The 22,798-nt window shown below is 45.2% G+C and overlaps 2 protein-coding genes across 2 annotated transcripts in view; both read right to left on the reverse strand.

The window, feature by feature from the left end:
- Positions 1 to 22,798, reverse strand: part of LOC144116135 (uncharacterized) — a 169,925-nt gene that overhangs the window by 52,588 nt on the left and 94,539 nt on the right. The gene's annotated exons all lie outside the window — the stretch shown is intronic.
- LOC144125153 (uncharacterized) lies at positions 793 to 21,521 on the reverse strand. Its single transcript, XM_077658680.1, has 8 exons — positions 21,360 to 21,521; positions 19,815 to 19,998; positions 18,297 to 18,421; positions 14,062 to 14,169; positions 8,711 to 8,800; positions 7,047 to 7,502; positions 4,968 to 5,244; positions 793 to 952 (listed from the first exon to the last, which is right to left on the reverse strand). The coding sequence occupies exons 1-8, from the start codon at positions 21,511 to 21,513 to the stop codon at positions 793 to 795; spliced, it is 1,554 nt and encodes a 517-aa protein (XP_077514806.1). The 5' UTR covers positions 21,514 to 21,521.

Genomic DNA, 22,798 nt, shown 5'->3' on the forward strand with positions numbered 1-22,798 from the left:
GAAAACATAAGTGCACCTTCAATTTTTTTCACACCGACAGTGGGATTCGACATGTTTTGCTCCTTGAGCTTCATTATTTTTTCCTGCCTTTTCCTACTAAATGCAGTGGCAAGTGCATCACCGGCGCTAAAATGTGAAGCCTCTGACAGAGCTTTAACCGATGTGACAGCCGCTAAGAGAATCTTCACGGTGTCTTATTTAGTGCTCCTTTTATGAAAGCTCTCAAGCTCTCGGCAGTTTCTGGACAACTTAACAAGTTGGTGACGTAGAGCGCGGTAGTCCTCGTTCAGTGCACGCTCTTTCATGTGGATTGAGCGTGATATAAATTTGAACTCCGCATATTTTGAATAAATTCTGGATCCCCCTTTGATTTTGAAAAATTCTGAATCCGCTTGAGGCATTCTAAAGGAAAGTGACATTGCCGTAAGGCGCTAAGCTGCACCTCTATTTGTCGGAATCGAAGAGGTCAACTTCGGTGACCAACATAAGAGAAATTATGCGTGCAAGACATCGACCACTTTCTGAAATTACTTTATTCGGCCGGTTAGGTTTATCCCACGGGGAAAATAGCAGGGAAGAGTAGATTCTTGAGAACACAAAAAGATCAGCACATGGCGACAAAAGAGTAGACTGAACAACGTTTCGACTGGACGACTTGCCGTTGGCGAAGACCCCTCGTCTTGCCACAGCACAGGTCAGCGGGCTGTTTTCCTCTGACCCCTTGTTGAAGCTTGTATTGTAATCCTAGCTGGCACACAAAGGGGCACATTTCGGTAGGGCAGCCCTATAGACTCACCAGCTGGTGTTTATCTCGTTGCAGAGGCACCGCACGTGGCGCGCGATGTAGCTACAGTCGAAGACCTTGAGCACCATCGGTGCACAGCGGACACCGGACACACGGAAGATGTCAGTGTGCTCGCTCTCGTGGAGCTTCACGCAGGTCTCAACACCGCTGCACAGTGGCACCAAGGCATATATCTTCGTCCTTCATACAGAGCAAACTTTCGCGGAAGCTAGCGCCATGACCTGCCAAAGGTACGAAGCCAATATACTCAAGATATCATTCAGGTGGCAATAGAGGAAGCCAGAGCTGGATTCAGCCAATTAGAGATCGAATGATTAAAGCAGCCCGGCCGTTAGATTTCTCCGGCACTTGCTCGTACCCGTGACATCACCCGTCTCGGTGGCCTTGTGTGCGAAAGCCAAGGTTTTCTGTCATCAAGGGCAGTTACTAAGCGCGAAGAATATGGAGTTTATTAAGAATTCGGGTGGAGGTTCGCTAATGTCAACTGCTTTTCCTTCCTATTCTGGTGCTGCCGGTTATGAGTTAATATACAAAACTGGCATCGTGTGCAGCGGCATAATTATGCAATAAGTTAACGATCGCGAGTGATCGTCCGATTTTTGATTTTCTACAATTCGATGAAGACTTATTCAGAGCTGAGCCGACACCTTTGGCTCTCGAACAAGTAACTTCCCCGCACAAGGAACCCCGCTTAATGCTGCTCATTTCTGGCTCAGTCTATATGCAGTAAGCCAAAGCTTTTCTGTAGAATCCCTTAAGTTCACAAGGAATGCTGGCATCAGGGAAGCGTCAGACATACATTATCACGAGAAACTTTTATCTTCCTTGAAACCCGGCCTATCTGTATAAAGAATTTGCTCCACCTCATCACCCAGCTAAAGCATGAAGTGCTACCTCGTGTAGGAGCACTCGCAAACTTTCTAGTTACTCAGGAGCAGTTGTTAACCTACTTCAGCTCGTCTGAGGAAATTTGGGTCCACATTGATGGTTGTCAGGATTGTTAACCTAGGCGCGCAATCAGAAGGCATGGAGTGTTTCTCTACTCGTGCCGCTCAAATGGTGAGGGGCTGATTTAGCTGGTTATTTATTCTTCAAAGTAGCTTCATTTCATAACGACACCAAAACGGTTAGACGAGAAAAGTGATGTAATCATGAACACAATTTGTGCTTTTGTTTTGCTGTCGCTGCGCTGCCAAAATAATTTTTCCAATTCGCCCAATTTGCCATCTGTAAGCAGTTTGATTTGTAGCTGGTGGTCAGATAAATAGTTGTTGAACATTGGTGGCTATGACGCTAGTCGTGCCCTAACTTCACTGAGAATAAAACGCAGTCCAATCAAGGGTTTCTTGAATTTCCGCCACCACTCTTCAAGCGCGAGTTTCGCTGGCTCCTATCATTTGGCGGCAGCAGTATGCGCATGAACTATGCCACGCTTTCAGCTTATGATATATCAAGCTGAGAGGGACGCTAACTGAAAAACTCAAACTATGCAAGAGGATAGATAATTCCCCGGGAACGCTACCGATGACTTTTCTATCGCGAAAGGTGTCTGCGTTGCTGAGAAAACAGCAAATGAAAATTCCGAAACACCTCCACGTTCGAAGCACCTCCAAAAAGAAACTGCCAAGAAGTTATTTTTATGCCGTCCTCTAAAGACCGGAAACGCGGCCGGAAATCGAAAACTCAAAAATTCATCTGCGGCAAAGTGGGATGGCAGGCCACCTTCGCCACCCCCCCCCCTCCCCGAACTATTTCGATGGGGCTCTTCGCTGCATCACGTGCGTCTGCGTCACGATGCGACGTGCGCATACGGTAGAAATAGGCTCCGTTGCTGCGAAAGAAAATTACATGAAGTTACCGAGAGCAGCCGGAGACTGCAGAACAAACTGCTGATCGTGCTGATGCATGTGTACATCGGCGAGAATAACGCGAGCATGTGGTCTTGGGTGCATTGTTCGCGGTCGTGAAGTGCACACGAAATCTTCGAGGGATACTCAATAACATGCGAGATGCAGCCGTGCTCTAACGTATTTTATTCAACATCACTTCTGAGTGAAACATTGCACGCGTATTTCCCATCAAGCAGCGCACAGTACTGTCGATGGTTGCATGCTTGTTGAATAACTATGCAGTATGATTGCAGAGAACGCTTGTGATTGACTTGCTGTGGAAGTTGTGACTTTTACGTCTGTGAATTGGTTCCTGTCAGTTGTAAGCGAAAACAAACCACGGTACGCAGCGCCCAACTGCAGTCTGCCGCCTGCTGGCTGTAGCGGTCGGAAGGGGATTAACGCACCATCATGACGAACACGCGTCAGCAGGTTCAACGTTTCTCACGCGGAAAATCCTGACTTGCGTGCCGGCGTCTCACAGTACTGCGTACTACATGATAACCAGCACTGGAAAACTTTTTTCTTTAATGAGCCAAATAAGAGGTGATGGTGCATGCATATGGTGCTTCTCGCGTATTTTTCAGCACATCTAAAAGCATATCCGCTTTTCCACTGCGCAGAAAACGTGGAGTCCACACACTTGTGTAGCGCTTCACACGCGGTTGATGTGCATATGGCATGCCCGTAAAAGCATGAGCACGTACTAAAGGTAAAAAAATAAACAAACTCTGGAATTTCATAACGCCAGCAGCCTATGCAAAGTAGCCAGTTCGGCGGATGAAGGGGGAATCAAACCGCTTCGCAGGCCGCGTGTCTAGCACACACAGCGCGAATGCGTTGAGAGGGAGTGGTTCTGAACTTGCTGCGTAAACGGCTACTCGCTGTCCGAGTGCACAGAATATGAAGCGAAAGACTCAGCGCTCGTGTTTGCGATTAACCTTTCTCTCCGTCATCTTTTTGTGTTGTTTTGATTACGAGACTCTTCGTACGGCCGGTTAAGCTCACCGCGCTGCTTCTATCGTATTTCGACGGTAATTCCCCATCGAGACGGCGAAATAGTGTTGTTCTCAAAAAGTTCACGAATACGTCACTCGTCGCCGCTGCTCAAACATTTAAGTAGCAGCCCCACGTGCACCTCATTTTTACTCAATTTTTTGGTTTACAAAGATTATGAGTTGTAACATGACTTATCAGCAAACCCCAAAGTTATCAATCCAGCCTGGATTAGTATCCCTTTTTAGTGTCCCATTAATGTAAATGTTTGCGGTGTCTGAAATTTAAAGAATGAAAACCTTTTGCTCCGCCACATGTTTACATGCAAGAACCACCCATAATAAAGAAAGTGGTTTAAGTGATTATGGCCAAGTTAACGTCCGAAATACGTTTCTGTTTCTATCGTAGTCTCAAACGGTTCAGTTGCGGGCATAAGTCATTGCTTTGTTGTGCCACAGCACACTAAGTTTCGCTACAGCACACGACGTTTCACTAGAGCGCGAAAACTAATGCCAAACCTAACAAAGAAAAAGTACCTCAAAAACTTGGTTGCTTTTGAAAGTATCGTTAGAAAGAGCAGACGAATGCGATCATCAGGAACATTTTTTACATTGCTGAACTAGTTTTTGTTTTGAGTTTAGACTTTCGACATTTCCAACATGAGGGACCTGACTGAATCTAATCCGTTTTACTATAGCGTATAGTTTTCAATGCATTCTTCACAAGAGATTATGACGACATATTAGGGACAAACTTTCAACGGAAAGTGGAAGGGAGGATGGCAGCAAGGCATAGCTAAATGCATTTCATGCTCTTAAAGATAGAACAGCAACCCTTCTTGCTGCGGCCACTGTATGGATGATCACTCGACAGACAGTTTGAGAATCATGTATCGCAAACAAAAAAGCAGGGACCACCTCCGCTGTAGTTATTACTACTGGAAAGTAAGCTAGGTTCTATACGAGCAGCCTCAAACAATCTTGTGTCTTTGGGGTCTTTCCTGGCCGCAACACGCGCTGCGATTTTCACACTTGATCCTTCAGCCCTGGTACATCTTGCGCATGCGCTTAATGAAACTGATGTTATCACTTAGCTTTAAATATTGTTTCTTTCGGTTTATTATGCATCTGTACCCATACGGATGTGTCTGGTTTGTACAATCGCTACTCATTCCCGGTTGTGTCGACTTTGTGTCTCTGTGTGTGCACTCTTAGCTGTCTCAAAAAAGGGCGACTGCCCGAACTTCTTCAAGCCCTTTGCCCTCTTAACCAACTCACAGTTCCTGCAGGATCTCGGAGAAGGCGACAGCCTCCGGCTGCCTGCAGGCCTTCAGCAGCTGCTCGAACAGGTCCTGCGAATGACGGGGTGCCCGAAGCGGCTCTACCGGCGATACGAAGCACGGGGCGACAGCAGCTGCCGCGGCGCAACAAGCGTTTTGTTGGTGCTGGTCGAATGAACAGGCACCGAGAACCTCTTCCGATGGGCACTTGTTCTCAGGCAAAGCCAAGTAGGCAGTGTCCTCCGAGAGACCGCTGTTGTTCACATGCGACAACTCTGTGAGAGTGTACCGGGAACACCCTGAGTTCACAAAAGAGTTACACATTGTTGACAGCCAACGTTGGAGTAGATTTCAGTTACAGAGCTATTACTCGTTACTATTCACTTGGATAATAAAACAAAAACTGATGCGTAATGATACAAATTAATATTTTAAATTGTTAAATGGGCAAAGCAAAATAGACGAAAAACTTCCGTCTGTGGGCCAGCGCACATGAAGTCACATTTTAATCCGACAGATGCTCAACTCTAGAGTGTCGAAACCAATGCCTTTCGTAATATTTGAAGATGATTCAGATAAGGACGAAATGCTTTTAGCACCCGTTATCGGCAAACTCAGGCGAACATCTTCAATAACCGCGGCGAACTTTACTGGCCGAACTCAATGATTATCGCCCACGGTTACTGAGCCTGAGAGCCTTGGTGTAATTATGGCCGCAGCGGCCGCATCTGTAGACAGGAGGAGAAATGGAAAATGTGTCTGCGTGATGTGCGATGTCAGTGCGCGTCAAGAAAACCCATGTGATTTAACTTATTCCGGAGCCCCTCGCTCAACGTCCGCGATAGGCTATGTGTCTTCTTATAATTGGGAAAATAATTGGACGTTTTATCTTGTTTAGGATAAATGTGATACAGGTGCGCCAGCACAAGTCGTTGAGGTTTGTTCAACTTCGAGCAAAGGTCGGAGAAATCAGTGAGTGAGAGGTTCAGCGCTAGCGCTCTGAAACTGCCGTTTGGGCATGACGCGATATCGTTAATGGGTTAATACTCATATATGCGCAATTGGTCGTTCTCTAATTTACATTCATAGATCGCTGGGAGTCCTCGTACTCCTCCTGGCGCAGTGGTATAGCGGTTAAGCAATGCGCTAGTGCCCCGGGATGGCAGGTGTTGCCACCGGTAGGGTTGTGCGGCCCGGGTTGGCCTTCCCGAGCAATCTCCAATAACTGCCACCTGCCACAGTGGGGAGTTTGCTCACAATCTTAAGGTCAGGTTGTGATGGCTGCATAACGTCACGTGATCTAGGGTGCCCCCTAGGTTGCTTATGCGGGGATTTTCTCCTCACACGAGGGTACCGACGAGGGTACCGAGGGCGACGCCAGATTTTCTGCAGAGCGGGAACCTTAACGTTATAGCGTTAAAACTGTCTCAAACTGTCACAACTGCGATCGCTCTTAAACTCATCTCGATCGCATTGTCTCAGCTGGCAAATCCTGGCACACTACTCCCCCCGCCCTCCCCCGTAACCCTAAAGCCCATAAGGATGCCTCGTTAAACTGACTGAAAATGGTAGAATCCCAGCAGGGAACATTCGAAATCATATGTGACCTATTTTTGGCTAACAACGTGCACGATTAACACTAGTCTCCAGTGAAGAAACTTTTGTTAATACGCATAACCAAAGGCTACACCAAAAAGGTGTCGTTCTTCAGCACCAAGAAAGTCCCTCACGAAGATGACGACGTAAAAGGTCGCATTTTATTTAACTACCTCTTTGGCATCAAATAGCATTATCCGCTTATAGAACATTTCATTCAGGATGTACAAAGTTTGCATGTATTACAAGGTATGTTGTTGAACTGTTTCAGTGAGCTAAGGAAGTTGGACTGAGGGGATCAGGGAAGCAACAACACCAGGCATAGAGTGCGGCTGAACATGAAGATTCGTTTGATTTCCTTTGTGTTTAATTACCTGCACACTTCTAAATTATTTGCCTAAGTACAACAGCGTAACGTTTTCCTGATGCTAGAAGATCATCTAGCTAAAATTAAATCAGCTAACGAACAAAAGTTGTTTACCCCAGTCTGCTAACCCGGAGCGTCTTCTCTCGTCGCGCTGGTGGTGATGGGAAGGCTGCCACTCCAGGCGCTGAGGCCGCGATTCATCCAAGTCAGCCCAGTTGCCCTCTACGACTTCGGTCTCATCCGTGCCGTCCTCACTGGCATCGCTTCTTCGGCAGTATATATCGTCCAGGAGGGGGGTCTCAAAGGCCTCAGTGCTCGCACGATTCGCATCGTCGGCTCTGTTGACGTCATCTCTGGTGCAGCCGCCGTAGGAAGACGTCTGAGGACGCGGTGCCAGCTCCTCCGTACGCAAGGTGCCGCCGTGGTATTCGGCGGCGCTGAAGTCTTCGAGCACCCCTCCGCAAATGGTCGGGTTATAGCCCAGGAGGTCTGGCCAAACGGCGTCCCGAAGCCATCGTTTCAATCTTCCACCCACGTTCAACGGTTGATCTGTGTCGCTGCTGACGCTCACTGAGAGTTGCAGACGCCATATGTTAGGGAGGTATATGGAAAAGTAAGGAAATGGGTAGATGTTCGGTCAAAAGACCTCAGGCTAATGGCTTCATTTTCACCGGTTTCGTGGTACCCATCTGCAGTCCAGTAGGATCTAAATACCTATTAGTTAAAAAAAAAACCATCGTCCTCATCAAAATTTTCTGGACCTTAATATGATGCTCGCATGGAAGCTGTTTGGCCTGAAGACTTTTGAGCCAGTTTGCACTGCATTGAACAAGAGCAACTTGGAAAGGAAGAATGGCCGACTAATGAGACGAAGTAGGGAAACAGGGAATGTAACATTGTGCAAACGACTGAAATCATTAAGCGGTTACTTCCTCCAAGGGAAGAACCAAGCAGCGGACCGCATTCCAATAAAATCGGTTGTTAGTTTATTGTTTCTCGATCTACTTCTTCTCCCAGACCTCTTGGTAGCTTAATTCTTTAAACAGGAGATGCGGCTTTCAAATAGCGAAAAATGGCCAAAAATTTGGATTTGTGAACATCAAAGTATTTGATCGTGTTACTCGTTTTAATATGCAGTCCCAAAGTTTCATTGCCTGATTCTACCTTCAAGTAGTTCACAAAAGTGTTTTATTAGGAGGTCCTACATATCGTAAACCGTTCATATAGTCGGCATTTTTTGAACCCTCTGTGTCTTTCCGTCTTTTCGCTGTTGCGACTAAGCGGCGCGAGCTTTGCTACGGCAGAAACCTTGATTTATTGTTTTCAAGTCTAGCGCCTTAGCGGGACACCAAGCCAATCCAAAAAGAGAAAGTTTCAAGGTCTTGCCATGGGGCCGCCCCGCGTCGGCGTTGGTCACCTCAGTGATTGCCCTTAGCAAGTGGCAGTTCGCGCGGTATCTGCTTTTGCGCTCGCATAGCAACTCTCTCTCGTCTAGCGTTATATGGTTTTGGGCTCCGTAGGATTCTTCTTTAGGACGCCTTCATTATTACGAAAGGTTATGTTTTGATGGGTTGCTAGCTAGAACCACGTTCTGCACATAACTTCATTTGCCAACTTATAACCTAGGCTGTGAACTGAACATTGCTGCCTACAACGTATCATCAGGTGCTGCTAACCAGTTAGTTCTAAACTACTGAGCACACAGCTGATATGGTGCATAGTTTTCTTTGGTTCCGGCTTCGTTGCGCAGGAGCCTTTTCATAATATCCAAGACGTACAAGGAAAGAGCTGTTCCTCGCTGGCTGTCAGAAAACCCGTCAAGGGACTTCTTTGTCGGAGCACCGGTACTGATGCCGAATCGTCAGTGCCTGCAGCGAAAATAACAGATACGAAAGAGTGACGAAAGCAAAGAAAGTATTCAGCGCAAATTCTTAATCTTTTCAGGCACCATTCGTCATTTGTTGTTTATGCAGATGCTTTTTTCTTCCGCCCAAACTGAGTGTGTCCTGAAGCCAACTAATAAGCTTTTCAAGAAAAATACCCGCTGCTATTTATACATAGACATACAAAAAATTTCGTAGATATGCTAGAACGGTTGCAGATGAGTACCAGAAACGTCAGGGAATCCCATATTTGCTATTCTATACATGTTGAGATGATGCAAGAAAAGTAGTGGTAAAATGACGTTTACGGAAGGTAAAAATTGCATACAAAAGTATGGTGGAAGCTGTGTTATCAAGCTCACTCGTTTCAGAAATGTTATATACGACATTCGCTCTGGGGCACAATAAGGGCCGCAGGTTGCGACATAAAAAAACTGAAAACTGGCTGAAGCACATGCATCAGTGCTGCCTGTAGCCCAGGCTAAGAAGAAGCTATATATTCACAGTTTACAAAGGTGTTTACATACACATCGAAGCGTTCAACCTGATCCAACTCCTTCGAGTCGCCGGCTATTCAACATAAGTAGCCATGAAGTTCAATGTTCAGCTTTTCACACACCCGATTTTACTGTGATCAGAAAAAGGTTTACGACACCCAAGACAGAGAGGTTAGTTTGATGCAAAATACCCTAGCCTGCAGCACTTTCCCCGGAACGGAAGTTAAAGGAGAGAGCCATAAAGTGTTATAATGGGTAGCAATTTATAGATAAGATTGGTGCGCGCCTGCGACACGACGTGGCTCCTGGTAGTCCGCTTCGCGCTGTGAAGCCAAGCACCACGCCCTGCAAGAACCCAGTACAACTCGGTTGACTTAGAAGCGGCCGTAGAGTGTGTCAGAGGTTTTAAAGATTCTAGGTCTCCAGGCGCATCATATGTCACAATTTAACGACCATTCATTGAGCAAGTGCTGCCTGTACAATCCTAGTACGTGCGCTTCCTCAATGACCCAGAATCATCATATTTGTAAAAGCCTCTTCATTCAGATAAAAAAGACCCCTGTGTTTCGCATTTGATGCTATTGTCTAAGGAAGAAAAGTGCGAACTCCATACATCTGTGGTCCAGGGCTATCTCCTGTGTATGTGTCTGTCAGCCTATAGCAATGTCTTAGCATTCCAGTACCCTACGCCACACCATTCCTTTTGAAAATAAAAGTCATTGCTGTGTCGTTCAAGATAGCATGCGACGCAGACAACCGCTGAGCTCGAGGTGCAGATTAACAGTGCGTTTATTGGGTGCTTGCGCTCTTATATCAGCCACCCGGCTGGCCGGCTTGCACAGCATGGTTGCCAGTCTTGAAGGCCCTGGTTGCCAGATCCGATACATCTTTCTCCCTCTAAAAACAGAAAAAAACTAGCACAATACCACAGCAGATCGATTCAAGCAATTTGATGAAAGTCCTTTTGATACACGAGGCGGGTGGGCTTTTTCCTTAACCGGGTGCTCCGGCGAAGCCCAGCGTCGTCCGGCTCGGAATTCATGGTTTCCAGAGAACTATGTTGCCCTGGCTCAGGATGCTCTTGAGGCGTGTGGGCAGCCGTGGCTTGATCGTCACACGTGGGGCTCGAGTTGCCCAGGGACTCCTGTGGTGCCGCAAGCCTGGAAGAGAAGCACAGTCGCTAGCACTGTCTTCCGTACAGTCAGGAATGGTTTCCAGTGAGGGGTCGAACTCTTCGTTTGTTCGCAGCAGATGTTGACGGTTGCGACGAAGCTGATTCACGTCTTTTTTACGGACCATGTATGAGCGAGGGGCGACGGCGTTTTCTGCGAGGGCCTTTGTGGTCCACCCTCCCTTGTCGAGCAGCCTAACGGTGTCATGCTCGCCGAGTGCTTCTAGTGGACGTCTCTGAGGGTGGGCTTGGGTGTGCTTTTTGACCTCTGGTGCCCTACGGTCTGCGAAGTCAGGCAGCCTCGCTCTTAACCTCCTGTTCATGAGTAGATCGCACGGGGCTTGTCCGGCCTCGAGTGGTGCTGTCCTGTAATTAAGAAGGCGATCCAAAAGTATTCATTCACATATAGCGCCTTCTTGAGGAAACATTTCACCAAGTTCATCCCTTTCTCTGCCAAACCGTTTGAGCGTGGAAAACCGGGACTAGAAACAACATGGGCAAATTCAAACTGTTCTGCGAAAGCATGAAATGCCTGCGATGAAAGTTGTGGTCCGCCGTCCGTGCATACTTCAAGCGGGATGCCGTGACGTGCAAATATCATGGCCAGCTCCTCTATTACACAGTGGCTAGTAGTGTGAGAAAGCGGCTCTACTTCAGGGTAATTGGAATAGGCATCGTAGACTGCAAGGTAGTTCCGTAATGCTCGAACAAGTCCGCGCCTACCCTAGCCGACGGTAATGCGGGACAATGCCTTTGCATTAGGGGTTCACTTGGTTGCTTGTAAGCGAAACGGTGGCAGGTTTGGCACCTGGAAACTTTCTCAGTTATTTCTGCTGCCATACCAGGCCAATACATCAGTACTCTGGCCATTGCTTTGCATTTTCCGACGCCCAAGTGGCCCCCGTGTAGGCGCTGCAACATTTCTTTTCTAGGGACTTCGGAATGACAACTCTATATCCACGCAACAGTACGCCTTCCACACTTGATAGCTGAGCTTCGAAGGGAGCTAGCTGAGCTATAACGCTATGTCCATCTTGTAGGGCTTCAGTGACTCGCCTTAGCTCGTCGTCTTCACTCGTTTCTTTTGCCATCCGCTTGGCTGTTGTGTCGCTGACGAGAGTGGAGAGGCCGGCCGTTGCATGGGTGGCCACATTTTCTAGTTCGCTTTCAGGTGGCTCATCGCTGTCGCATCGGATTCTTGAGAGAGCATCGGCCAGAGCAAGGTCTCTCCCTAGGACGTACAGCAGAGAAATGTTGAACGGCATGAGGCACATAAAGAAACGCTGCAGGCGAGGAGGCATGTCTGACAGGTTCTTCTGGGCAATGGCTATCAGTGGTCGATGGTCCGTTTCCACTATTACGTCGACATTAAGACATTAGGTGTTATCTTTCAGCAGAATATGTCATGGGATGTCCACGTGGACAGCATGCTAATTAAGCTAGCACAAGTAATTGGGCTAGTATACCGCAATCGCAATTTACTACCACCAAAAATCTTACTGTTACTTTATAATACCTTATTCTCCTCCCGACTCAATTATTGTCACTTAGTTTGGTCTACGACAACTTACGGAAATTTGCAGAAGCTTCACAAGTTGCAGAAAAGGTTTGTAAGAGTAATAGAAAATCTGCCGTTTTATTCACATACGTATCATCTATTTCTCAAATACAACATAATTCCTGTTACCAAACTGTTTGATTATATCCTTTGCAAGGCAATTAAGAATGAAAACGCTAGCAACAGTTCATTTCTACATCGTCTAGCCAGGTTACAACCAAACACTACTACACGCCAGACACGTCACACGGAGCTCTGGAAAGTAAGGACGTTTCGCACAACATACGGCCTACAAACAATACAGAATAAGCTACCCCGGTTACTAAATGATTTAAATCATAAACATATCCAACTTGAAAAGGTGACGTTCAAAACACTCCGCCGGTATTTCAACATGTACTAGGACACTTCGCTTGCCATTCCTGTTTACTCTGTCACGTTGTTGTTTACCCTGACTGTACCGCTTGTCTGTATTCACTTTGTTCTGAATTTTATTTGAAGCAAAATGTGCTTAATTTATCTGTTATTTTCGCTAAACTCATTGCCATCGCACATGAATGTTTCATTGCTTTTGTAAGTGCTTTCTAACTTCATTCTACCACATTTTCTGTGTAATTTTATGTAGTTCTTGTGAGTGATTTTAATTGCAGATGTTTTCGTGTTTTGTTCTATTTTGTTTTTGGATGAGACATGCCGTTTCATTGCGCCTATGATGCTGTCAAGTGTATAGGGGGGGTCTCCGGCTTTGTCAAGCTGTCGCTTGTGACAGCTTTTACTGCGGGTCTCCCGCGCCATGTATTCATTAGGCGCAAATAAAACCATTATTATTATTATTATTATTATTATTATTATTATTATTATTATTATTATTATTATTATTATTATTATTATTATTATTATTATTATTATTATTATTATTATTATTATTAAAATCGCGAAACCGTTCACATGCGAAGTTGCCTTGAAGTACAAATCCATCCTCTGCCTGAATTGCTTCCACTTTTCCGCCGGCGCTTCGGAGAGCAGTTGGCGATTAGGGGGCGGTAGTACTTCCATTGCGCTGGCTCAGTTGAAGCGGGGAATGGGCGTGATAAGAACTTTTGACACCATGTGTCGTTCAAGATAGCATGCGACGCAGACGACCGCTGAGCTCGAGGTGCAGAGTAACAGTGCGTTTATTGGGCGCTTGCGCTCTTATATCAGCCACCCGGCTGACCGGCTTCCACAGCATGGTTACCAGTCTTGAGGACCCTGGTTACCAGATCCGATACAGTTACCACCACCACTGCCCGATTTGCTGGTGTTTGTGTTGAAACCGAAGGCATGCCCATAAATCACGGGAAGCAAAGTACTAAACCATACCTTGTAATTTGAGAACGGTACATGTCTGGCACTTGCCTACCTCTACAGCAATCACGATAAGCCTGCCAATGTGTGTGCAAATGCTCTTGCGCTTGCAAATCAGGCGCGATTTTAATAGGGGAGCAGCTAACCAGAATCACTAGCGCCTGCGAGAGCCTTCTCTTTCGTGCCATATGTCGTATGTGCAGCCGCTGACAAAGCAATGAATTGAAGGGGATTGCTTCCAGCTCATGCAGAGAGGCTATTGTAGCATCACCGAAATTCGTAGGCGTTGTAGAGAACTTTTCTGATTTTTAGTAAATCTAGAACTCTGTTAATGAATAGCGAGCCTCTAAATTAGACCCACAGGCCAACCCTTAGGCTCTATGCATCTGACAAAGGTTGAACCTGGGCATTGTCGTTTCTTTCGCTTTCCCAACTTTCTCATTGTACAGCACAACGAAAAACAAGTTGTATTGCTCTGTTCTGCAGGAAATGGTGCTACGTGGTAGCACGCACTGCCACGTGGTATGAAATGGGCATGCTGTGCTCGTCAGTAAACTCTATAGCGCGTTGCATACATGATGAAACACGGTATTACAGCGACCCAGTAAATGTGAAATGGCATTTAGAGGAGCTGACATGTCAGTGCTTTGACCAAAGCGATGACACAACGTACCTGTGCTCTCTGCTGGCCCAAAATTCGCGAGCGCCGGGAATTGCACGCTCGGGATCGGCACCGAATGGCGTCGCCGACCAAGTCTGTAACTTCGCAGTGTAGGACCGCCTGGACATGAGAGCGGCAGTGAACAGCATGCGTCTTTGTTGAAGTTGTTCTGTTTATTCACTGCAATAGCGATAAAAAAAATGTATAACACTGAGCTCGACCATTAGGTAGGAAAACACCGTTCCCCGAAGCAGAAAAAAAAAATTCAAACCACTGGCACAAATGTGCCGCGAACATAATAATTAAGACTTTGAAGACGGCAAAGTAAATTTCCTTATCGCCAGTGATAACAGAGGCTATTAAACTTTATTAAATAAATCAATGAAACAGCGCATTCTCTGATTTTTTAACCTATAAGGTGTAATCACTTATCCGATTTGTGCCTGAGTGCCCACATTACCACAGAGCAAAGGACAGTAATACTTGCACGTTTCAACAAACATCCAAAAACAAATGCCCTCTTTGCATTATTTCATTATTGAATTAAGAGTGCATAAGCGTCTAAACACATACAAGTTAGGGTGTTTGCTACGCGCCTTTTGAAGCATAAGAGAATCGTACACCAAAACTGCAAGATTTTGCTCCTGCTCTCAAAGAAGCTTAGCAGACGCCGCATTGGCTCAGTGGTTATGGCGCTCGGATGCTGACCCGAAAGAGGAGGGTTCGATTCCAGCAGCGGCGGTTGAATTTCGATGGAGGTGAAATTCTAGAGGCCCGTGTACTGTGCGACGTCAGTGCACGTTAAAGATCCCCAGGTGGTCGAAATTTCCAGAGCCCTTTACTACGGCGTTCCTCATAGCCTGAGTCGTTTTGGGACGTTCAACCCCCATAAACCAAGTAAACAAAAACAGCTTTCAAGAGTGCGTTTTCATGTATGCTGGCTTGCCATGCTCTATATCGTGTCTGAAAAATTGTGCAAGAAAGTACGAACTACTAATAAAGTAACTTCCGAATAACAGCCTGAGGGGAGAGCTGGTGCGCGACGAAATGAACGGTGGCGCAAACAAGGACACTACCTAGAAAGAGACACCACATGCGCACACTACCAACTGTTTATAGCGCGAAAAGGTGGCATATTTAAACATTCAGCTTAAGCATGTGATATCGCATTATCGCTCCGAACCCAGCACGTGGGAAAAAAGCACTGACATCAGGAAAACGAACAACCCCTGCAGATTCTGGGCAGGAGTCCCGATCAGGTGGCAACTGAAATTATTGAGGCTTTTATGATTAAAAAGAAGGGAAGCATTTGTGTTAGCGACTCTTCGATATCCCTCCGTACAAATCAAGTTTCATTTCTGGATAGTTTTTTTGTGACATCATGTTCAGTGCGACTCTTCAGCCCTCCTTTTCTAGCGGCCGTCTGTGGAGTTTTTTTTTAGAATCTTTGTTACTGTCTACACCTCAATACGGATTTGATCAAGGCAGATCCACTGAAACAGCTTTTCTAACACAAAAAGAAATAATTCTCGAAGCATTTGAAAATAAAGAGATATGCATAGGAATTTTTGTTGACTTTTCATAGTCTTTTGACCACCTTATTCACCACAAACTACTAAAGAAACTTGAACTCTACGGCATACGTGGCACACCACTCCTCCTCATCGAATCATATCTTCAACATCGTTTTCATTGTGTGCACATAGTAAATGAACTCTCCTCTCTTCAGAAAATTTTTACCGGCGTCCCACAGGGAAGTATATTGGGACCTTTACTTTTTATTCTTTACATTAATGACATTGTTAATATAAGTAATAAGCCTCAATATGTAATTTACGCAGATGACACTAGCATGTTCTTTAAAGGTATTAGTCTCGAATTTCTAGTCCCAACCATTAACAGCGCGTTGGATGCCCTCAAACACTGGAGCGAAGCAAACTCCCTGGTACTAAACGCGAAAAAGACAAAAGCAGTTGTTTTTCAAGCGAGAAATAGGGCGATCATGGCAGAGCATCAGTTTCCCATGGGGAATTCTATTATAGATATTGTAGATACGGCCAAAACACTTGGAGTATTTTTCAGTAAGAGCATGGTCTGGGACGCTCACGTTAGTATAGTTCTATGTCGCCTCACGAAATGTGTAGGAATGCAAGCAAAATTTCGGTATTTTCTTCCGACGTCTATAAAAAAAAATTTACAACACGCTGTTCCTCCTTCATTTAAATTACTGTTTCTTAGTATGGGGCAATACAACGCAGGCCAACATAAATAAAATATTCATGCTCCAAAAGAAAGCAGTCCGGCACATAGCAAACGTCGATTACCGTGCGCACACAGAATTTTTCACGCGCTTTCAGATTACACCAGCTCATGACCTATATGAATATCATTTAGCCCTGAGATATAAAAAGTGTATACGCTACCACCAGTATACGTTCCTAGAACTATCCTGCCTGAAAGCCACTATTCCAACATATGCATTTCGAAATCAGTCATTCTGGTGCGTTCCCTTCTGTCGTACAGAATACGGACGTTCTATGTTACGCTTTGCAGTTCCACATGTATTAAATAAGCTGCTGAGTAGAGGAATATCTGTGGAAAAAAGTAGCCCACGTGACATTCTTGTCGCTTTAGAGCGGTGACTTTCAGTCCCTTTTGATAAATGTGCTGACATACGCAAGCATTTTTTTTAAATATGTGTACTTGATTCTATCAATCAGTTTGTCATATTATAAAAAGCGTACAAAAGCTTTAGTGTTCATGTTTTGGGCGTATAAGTTCTTTTCTTTGTCTTTTAACAATATATGCTCGCAGCGCCTCTTAACTTTTTTTTTCTACCTCGTCATTGTTAACCAAGCTCTGTTGCTTTCGTTGTATTTTGCCTTGTAGAAGGGGCCCGGACTCCTTGTGAATTTTTATCACTTTTCTGTCCGGGCCTACCTACATCTTCCTGATGTAAATAAAGACGAACTTGAACTTGAACTTATTGAGTTTATCTTTATAGTGTTTGCAGTTTTTCGGTTTCTGACAGCTTTTGCTTCATTTGTTTACTCTGCTTTCGCTAAGATTGTTATTTGTTATTGGTTTTTTAGTGTATGACCACTTTTGCTTCTCATGTAGGACTCTGCTATAGCTACGATTGTGTGACGCTGTTTTTTCTAAAAGATGGCCCCCTCCTTTAAGTTTTTTATTTCCTTTTATCAGAATCTGTTACTTTTTTTTCTGCAGGGGTTAAATTTTCTTGTTCGTTTTCCTGATGTTGATGTTTTTTTTCCACGTGCTGGGTTTGGAGCGATAACGCGATGTTACATGCTTGAGCTGAATGTTTAAACAAGCCACCTTTCCGCGCGATAAACAGTTGGTAGTGTGAGCATGTGGTGTCTCTTTCTTGTTAGTGTCCTTGTTTGCGCCGCCGGTCATTTCGTACTGATAAAGTGTTTACGCAATTTGTCCTGCATGTCAGTGCCAGCCATATGGCTTACACTGAACGGCACCAGCTAAGACGTCGCTCTTCTTTTATTCGTCGTAAATTAGAGCAACAAATCGGCAGTATTGACTAATGCCATAGCCATACCGTAGCCGGTAGAATCTTCTATCTAGAGCGCAGCCTCGCAAAGAAAAGGTCAACGAAATTAGTCCGCCCCTCTTCTGTGCTCTGCTGCTAATGATTGGGTGCTACTTAGCTGATTTCTTTTTGTGTCTGCACATGTGCAGCAGGCACGTAGAATGGTCAGTGGGAGAGCATGAGAAAGTGTAACTGGGCGTAGGGAGGTAGGGTAGGAAAGTAGACAATAGTTTATCCGGCAGCGAGCGACTGCACACAAGTTCACAACTTGTCATCTTGTCAAAAGCAGCGGTGTCGACTTGCTGAACCAGTTTTGGGCTATCGCTGACGGTTTATTCACGCTAAACTGGCTTGTCTGATATGAAAAGGCATAAGCGTACAGCATCATAAGGACGTCATTGAAATCCTATCCCCAGAAATGCTATATCACAGTTCTATATCACACTTCACTAATAACGTGTGAAGCAAAATTTTTCTCTTAAAAGATGGCTGCCAACCATAGGGCCGCTACCCCATGCCAAAGAAGTTAGAACACTCCTGCTAAACTCGTTGTGGGTGTCCCTGTTGTATTGAATTTTCGCGAATTGTGACCCCCCTTCCAGCCGTACTTCACTTGTGGCACTATTTTTCTTCCTGCTGACTGCACGCCTTAGTTGTGCGAAATCCTAAAGTATAGCTTTACCCGGGCGCCGGTGTTTTGCTTCATCAGATTCCTGAAGTGTGTGCAGGGACGAGTTGCTTCTGCAGGATGTGCGGGAATCCGCTGACGTGGTTGATGACGACTGGCGTCTTTTGTACCACCACCACCTGCGATGTCGACCACACTTTTTTGAGACGCGATGTGGGAATTACGGACACTCTAAAGGTTTTATCTACATCTTGTAATTTACTAAAACCTTGCACCTTAAATGGTGAAGATTTAGTGGTATGCTAAACTTTCTGATGTCTTATGCCTTACATTTGATTTGTTTCTATATAAGGGAATTTTCAAATATAACTGGACGGCAATTAAGAATCCTTGCTATGCCTCTTATATAGGCAAGGAGAAGTCGAAAACCAAATTCCACTGAAGTGAATCACATGTGCAAGTAATCTTAGTTTTAAAGCGAAGCATTCTTGCGTTCATCTTCTTTCCATGGGACCCCCAAACTTCTTAATGTTGACCATTCAAGCTGGACATAGAGCACTCATGTATGGAGTGCTTGCAAAAATCTCTACTGGAAGACGTTCGTAATACAGAGCTCAAAAAACAGGGTAAAGGGTATCTATTAGAAATGATTAAGGTTTGAGGCTTTCTAGTTTCTTGCAATTTAAAGCGATCTGTAAGTAAGAAGAAAATAATTGAAAGCTCCAGCTGCTTGGGGGAATTTTGCCGCCACACCGTGTTTAGAGAAACCTCTCCAAAACGCTTGTAATGAGATTTTTATAAGAAAACTAATACACAACGCTATAGGTATATGCCTAAATTGCGAAACTCGGGGCAGCTGTTCAGCATCACCAGTTCAGCATCGCTTTTGCATCCAACGTTCTCGTTGCTATGTGGCCCACCATACACATGCCTGCATCCGGCCGGTTCTTCTTATTACTGTCGAGGATACTCGTATGGCCTACGGAATCCCAGCAACCAAGGCTGCCACACCGCGAGACCACCTTCAGTCCTGATGCGAGGCAGAAAACTGAAGCTGTGAACAACATTGGTACCTCAGCTTAAACAAAGTGATACCCTCTCTAGCGTATAACTTGCCACCAGCACCTTATACCCGCGCGGGGCTGTGCGTGCAGGGACTCGCTCCGTAACTAAGCCGCCGATTCCACACCTAGCGCCAGAAGCGCCATCTCTCGGGCCCGCCATAAATCTGTCTAGCACGGAGAGCACCCACCCGAGGCACCGCGACTGTGTAGCACTCAAATGTGTATCACCTGTAAACTTCTTGCAAGGATATACAGCAGCTCTAAAAATTAACGCATATTTCTTTCGACAGCACAAGCAAGATAGGCTTCTTTTTTTTTTACTGAAATGAAGCGCCAAAAGCTTATGTTTGTTTTTCTTCCTTCAAATCTTACCTGTGATGACATAGTACAGCTTGTACGAATTAGTAATGCACTTCAAAAAAAAAGTTACCCATTTTTTTACGTTGAATTCATTAAACGGTCTCCGGATAGCGTTCCCCACGCGAAATGTCAGAAGGCTCACACGCACCCCGTCAGGACCAGGCTGAGCAGCAGTGGCACGATGATCGTCAGAGACTCGACAGGGATGGCTTCCTTCGCAGAGTGAACCACCCGGAGGGCTTGGGTGACGCTCTCGAAGCTGCGAAAATCGACTCGCCCGGTGGCTTCGTGGACGTAGTCCAAGGTGGGTGGTAAAGGTGCCGCTACTTGTGCTGCAAAGTAATAGCGCAGTTGCGCTATTCAGAATCTGGCAACAGGTGAGAGTAATTAGGCTTCACTGCTGCTCGCTTTTCTAAACGCCTACAAAGCTCAGTACACTGCTGAAATACTGCTGATGTAGACGGGGAAGTAGAAAAGAAATTGTACCGCGAACCGCGGTGGCTGTGCACTGTGGGGAAACGTTCGCACAACGGGCGTTTTTCTCCTTACCGGTTTTCTGCCTAGATATAATCACCTTGCAGAGGACGTTTCTTCAGAACAGTTTAATTTATGTCGACCCCGTTTATTTTCTTGCGCCGGCTGCGTTCTTATGAAGGAAAAACGCTAAGACGCCCGTGTGCTGTGCGATGTCAGTGCACGTTAAAGATCCCTAGGTGGTCGAAGTTATTCCGGAGCACTCCACTACGGCACCTCTTTCTTCCTTTTTTCTTTCACTCCCTCCTTTATCCCTTCCCTTACGGCGCGGTTCAGGTGTCCAACGATATATGAGACAGATACTACGCCATTTCCTTTCCCCAAAAACATATATTATTATTATTACTTTATAGGACCACAGGGCAGATAAATACTTTTTTTTTTTCGAAATGCTGAATTATAAGTGAATTGTGCCAAATTTTCTTCTAACTCTAGATATATCAACGAACGCTGCAACATAAAAATTCAAAATCAAAATGTATGCCTCTCGCAATCAAGATTATAAGAACGTTTCGACCTCTACCACTCTGCTAGGAATGCGATGATTGTTGAGCAAGCCTTCTGCCACATTTTCTAAACTCTGCCGCCATTTAGCAAGATTGTCAAGAAAAGCATATACTACAAAACAATTTTCTGAAGATACAACAGTTGAATATTGGTTGAGTGGTCACAAAATTATTTTTAATATACTTAAAAATTTCATTTGTGCATATCGAGAAATAAAAAAAATTGAAAACACCCATCCTTTCTATACATAGTCTTTTTTTTTATGCGGCACAAGTGGGTCATAAGCGAGGAAAAACTTGAGGTCTGACGGTCTGCTTTCTCCCTTCCTTACTGAAATAGTGACTTCGTTTTGACTGATGACCTAGGCACGAAAACAAAAAAAAATGTGAAAGTCCGTCTCCATTTGGCGGCAGTTGGGCGCGCGCACTATACACACAAGAAACAACTTAACACTTTGAGATCCCCTATTTTTACCTACCTCGTACATCAAGGTTTACTTCGTAGAAACGGTTCCTGTTTCTGCCGTTATTACACGATTCTGATATAGAAGCCCTACTGGCGTTAGAGGTAAACTATCCAGGAATCTTTCCTATCTATTGCCGCGACGTCTAGAAAGGCCTCATGCAAAGTGTTCGAATGAGTGAATCCTCACGAGGGTCATGATAGGCGGTTAGACGCCGAAGTCCAGGGACGTCTTCGGCTTGCCTATGCCAGATGCCCAGCAGGACGAAAGGCCATGGCTTGTGGTACAAACCAACGAAAATCGCAGCCAGCAGCGTCCCAACGCAAGTAAGCAGCAAAATCATGGCGACCCGTCTTGTGTTTTTCTTCTTCTTCAGCGCTTCTTTTACTTACGTTTTTAGTTTATTTTGCCAATCTAAATGTATTTTTACTAAGCCTCGCACGGCGGCCAAATGCGACTTCTGATATTTTGTTTTATAAGGCCATAATAATAATGGCTACCATCTATGGATACAGTTTACCGCCGTTTAATGCGTTCTATCGGGAGCAAGAGAGAGAGTGAGAAAGAAGAAAGCCAAGGAGCTTAATATTATATGGTCGCGGATATTCAATAATGTGGTAAATGTGTGAATGACTCTAAGTGGGAAGCTAATACAAGTATAATTATGTTACACTCCTTAGCATATCGCATATTGGGAGTGTAGTCTGTTTTGCCTTCCACGTACCAACTAAATACGGAAGTTCTAACATCACGACACAGTGGGAATTCAGGAAGAAAAGAAGTGTAGGGCAGTCTGTTGAAAATGTGGCGGTGTGCTCATGAGCGATTCCCTTTGGAGGAAGATCCACTTCATTAACATTGTAAGTGTGCACTATCGTCTTATCCAAAGCAAGTTGATTGATTTATTTTGCCCTCAGGGCGGAAGACTTCAGAGGGAAGGGGAGAATACAAAAGGTTATTATGAAATCACAAGTACAGAACAAGATCAGAGGGCAAGATATCAAATAAAGAATGCAGGTACTGCGCAGAGAGTGTAGTTGGAGCAAAGTGTCATCTTCAGAAGCTTCAGCAATTGTAAAAAAACCAGCGTGTAAAAAGCACACCGCTTACAATATTTACTTGCAAATCATGCAGCGTTGCTCGTTTTGCCTCGCCACCGTTCTAAACACCTCAATAGAGAAAGAAGTCGCATTCTTACGCCTCCGAAGCTTAGCTCTTCATTTTACTCTTGAGATAAACCTGGATGAGTTTTTTCCTCTTTGGATCTGTGCCAAACCCTGGCTAATCCCCCACCATGGGTATGCGCCATCGTATTTGAGACAACAACAACAACGACAAAAACAGCACTTTCAGGAGTACAGGCGAGTCCTACGGAATGGCTGTACGTACTTTGTTCGGCGACTGTGTAAGAATTCGTTCGGACTTGGTTGACATATGACGAACCTCCAGTCGCACTGTCCGTATGGTGACCATTCAGTTCGGGCCGAACAAAACAGAAATAGAAAATGGTAAAACAGCGGGGAAATGCGGTATTTACAATGAAAACGATGGCTCGGTTTGAAGATTCTCGAATGCCTCAGTGATGCTTCCACCACTCTCTATTCTGCACGGGTTTCCTAGCAAGAACT

Source organism: Amblyomma americanum, chromosome 1 (assembly GCF_052857255.1).
Source record: "Amblyomma americanum isolate KBUSLIRL-KWMA chromosome 1, ASM5285725v1, whole genome shotgun sequence".
Lineage (NCBI taxonomy): Eukaryota > Metazoa > Arthropoda > Arachnida > Ixodida > Ixodidae > Amblyomma > Amblyomma americanum.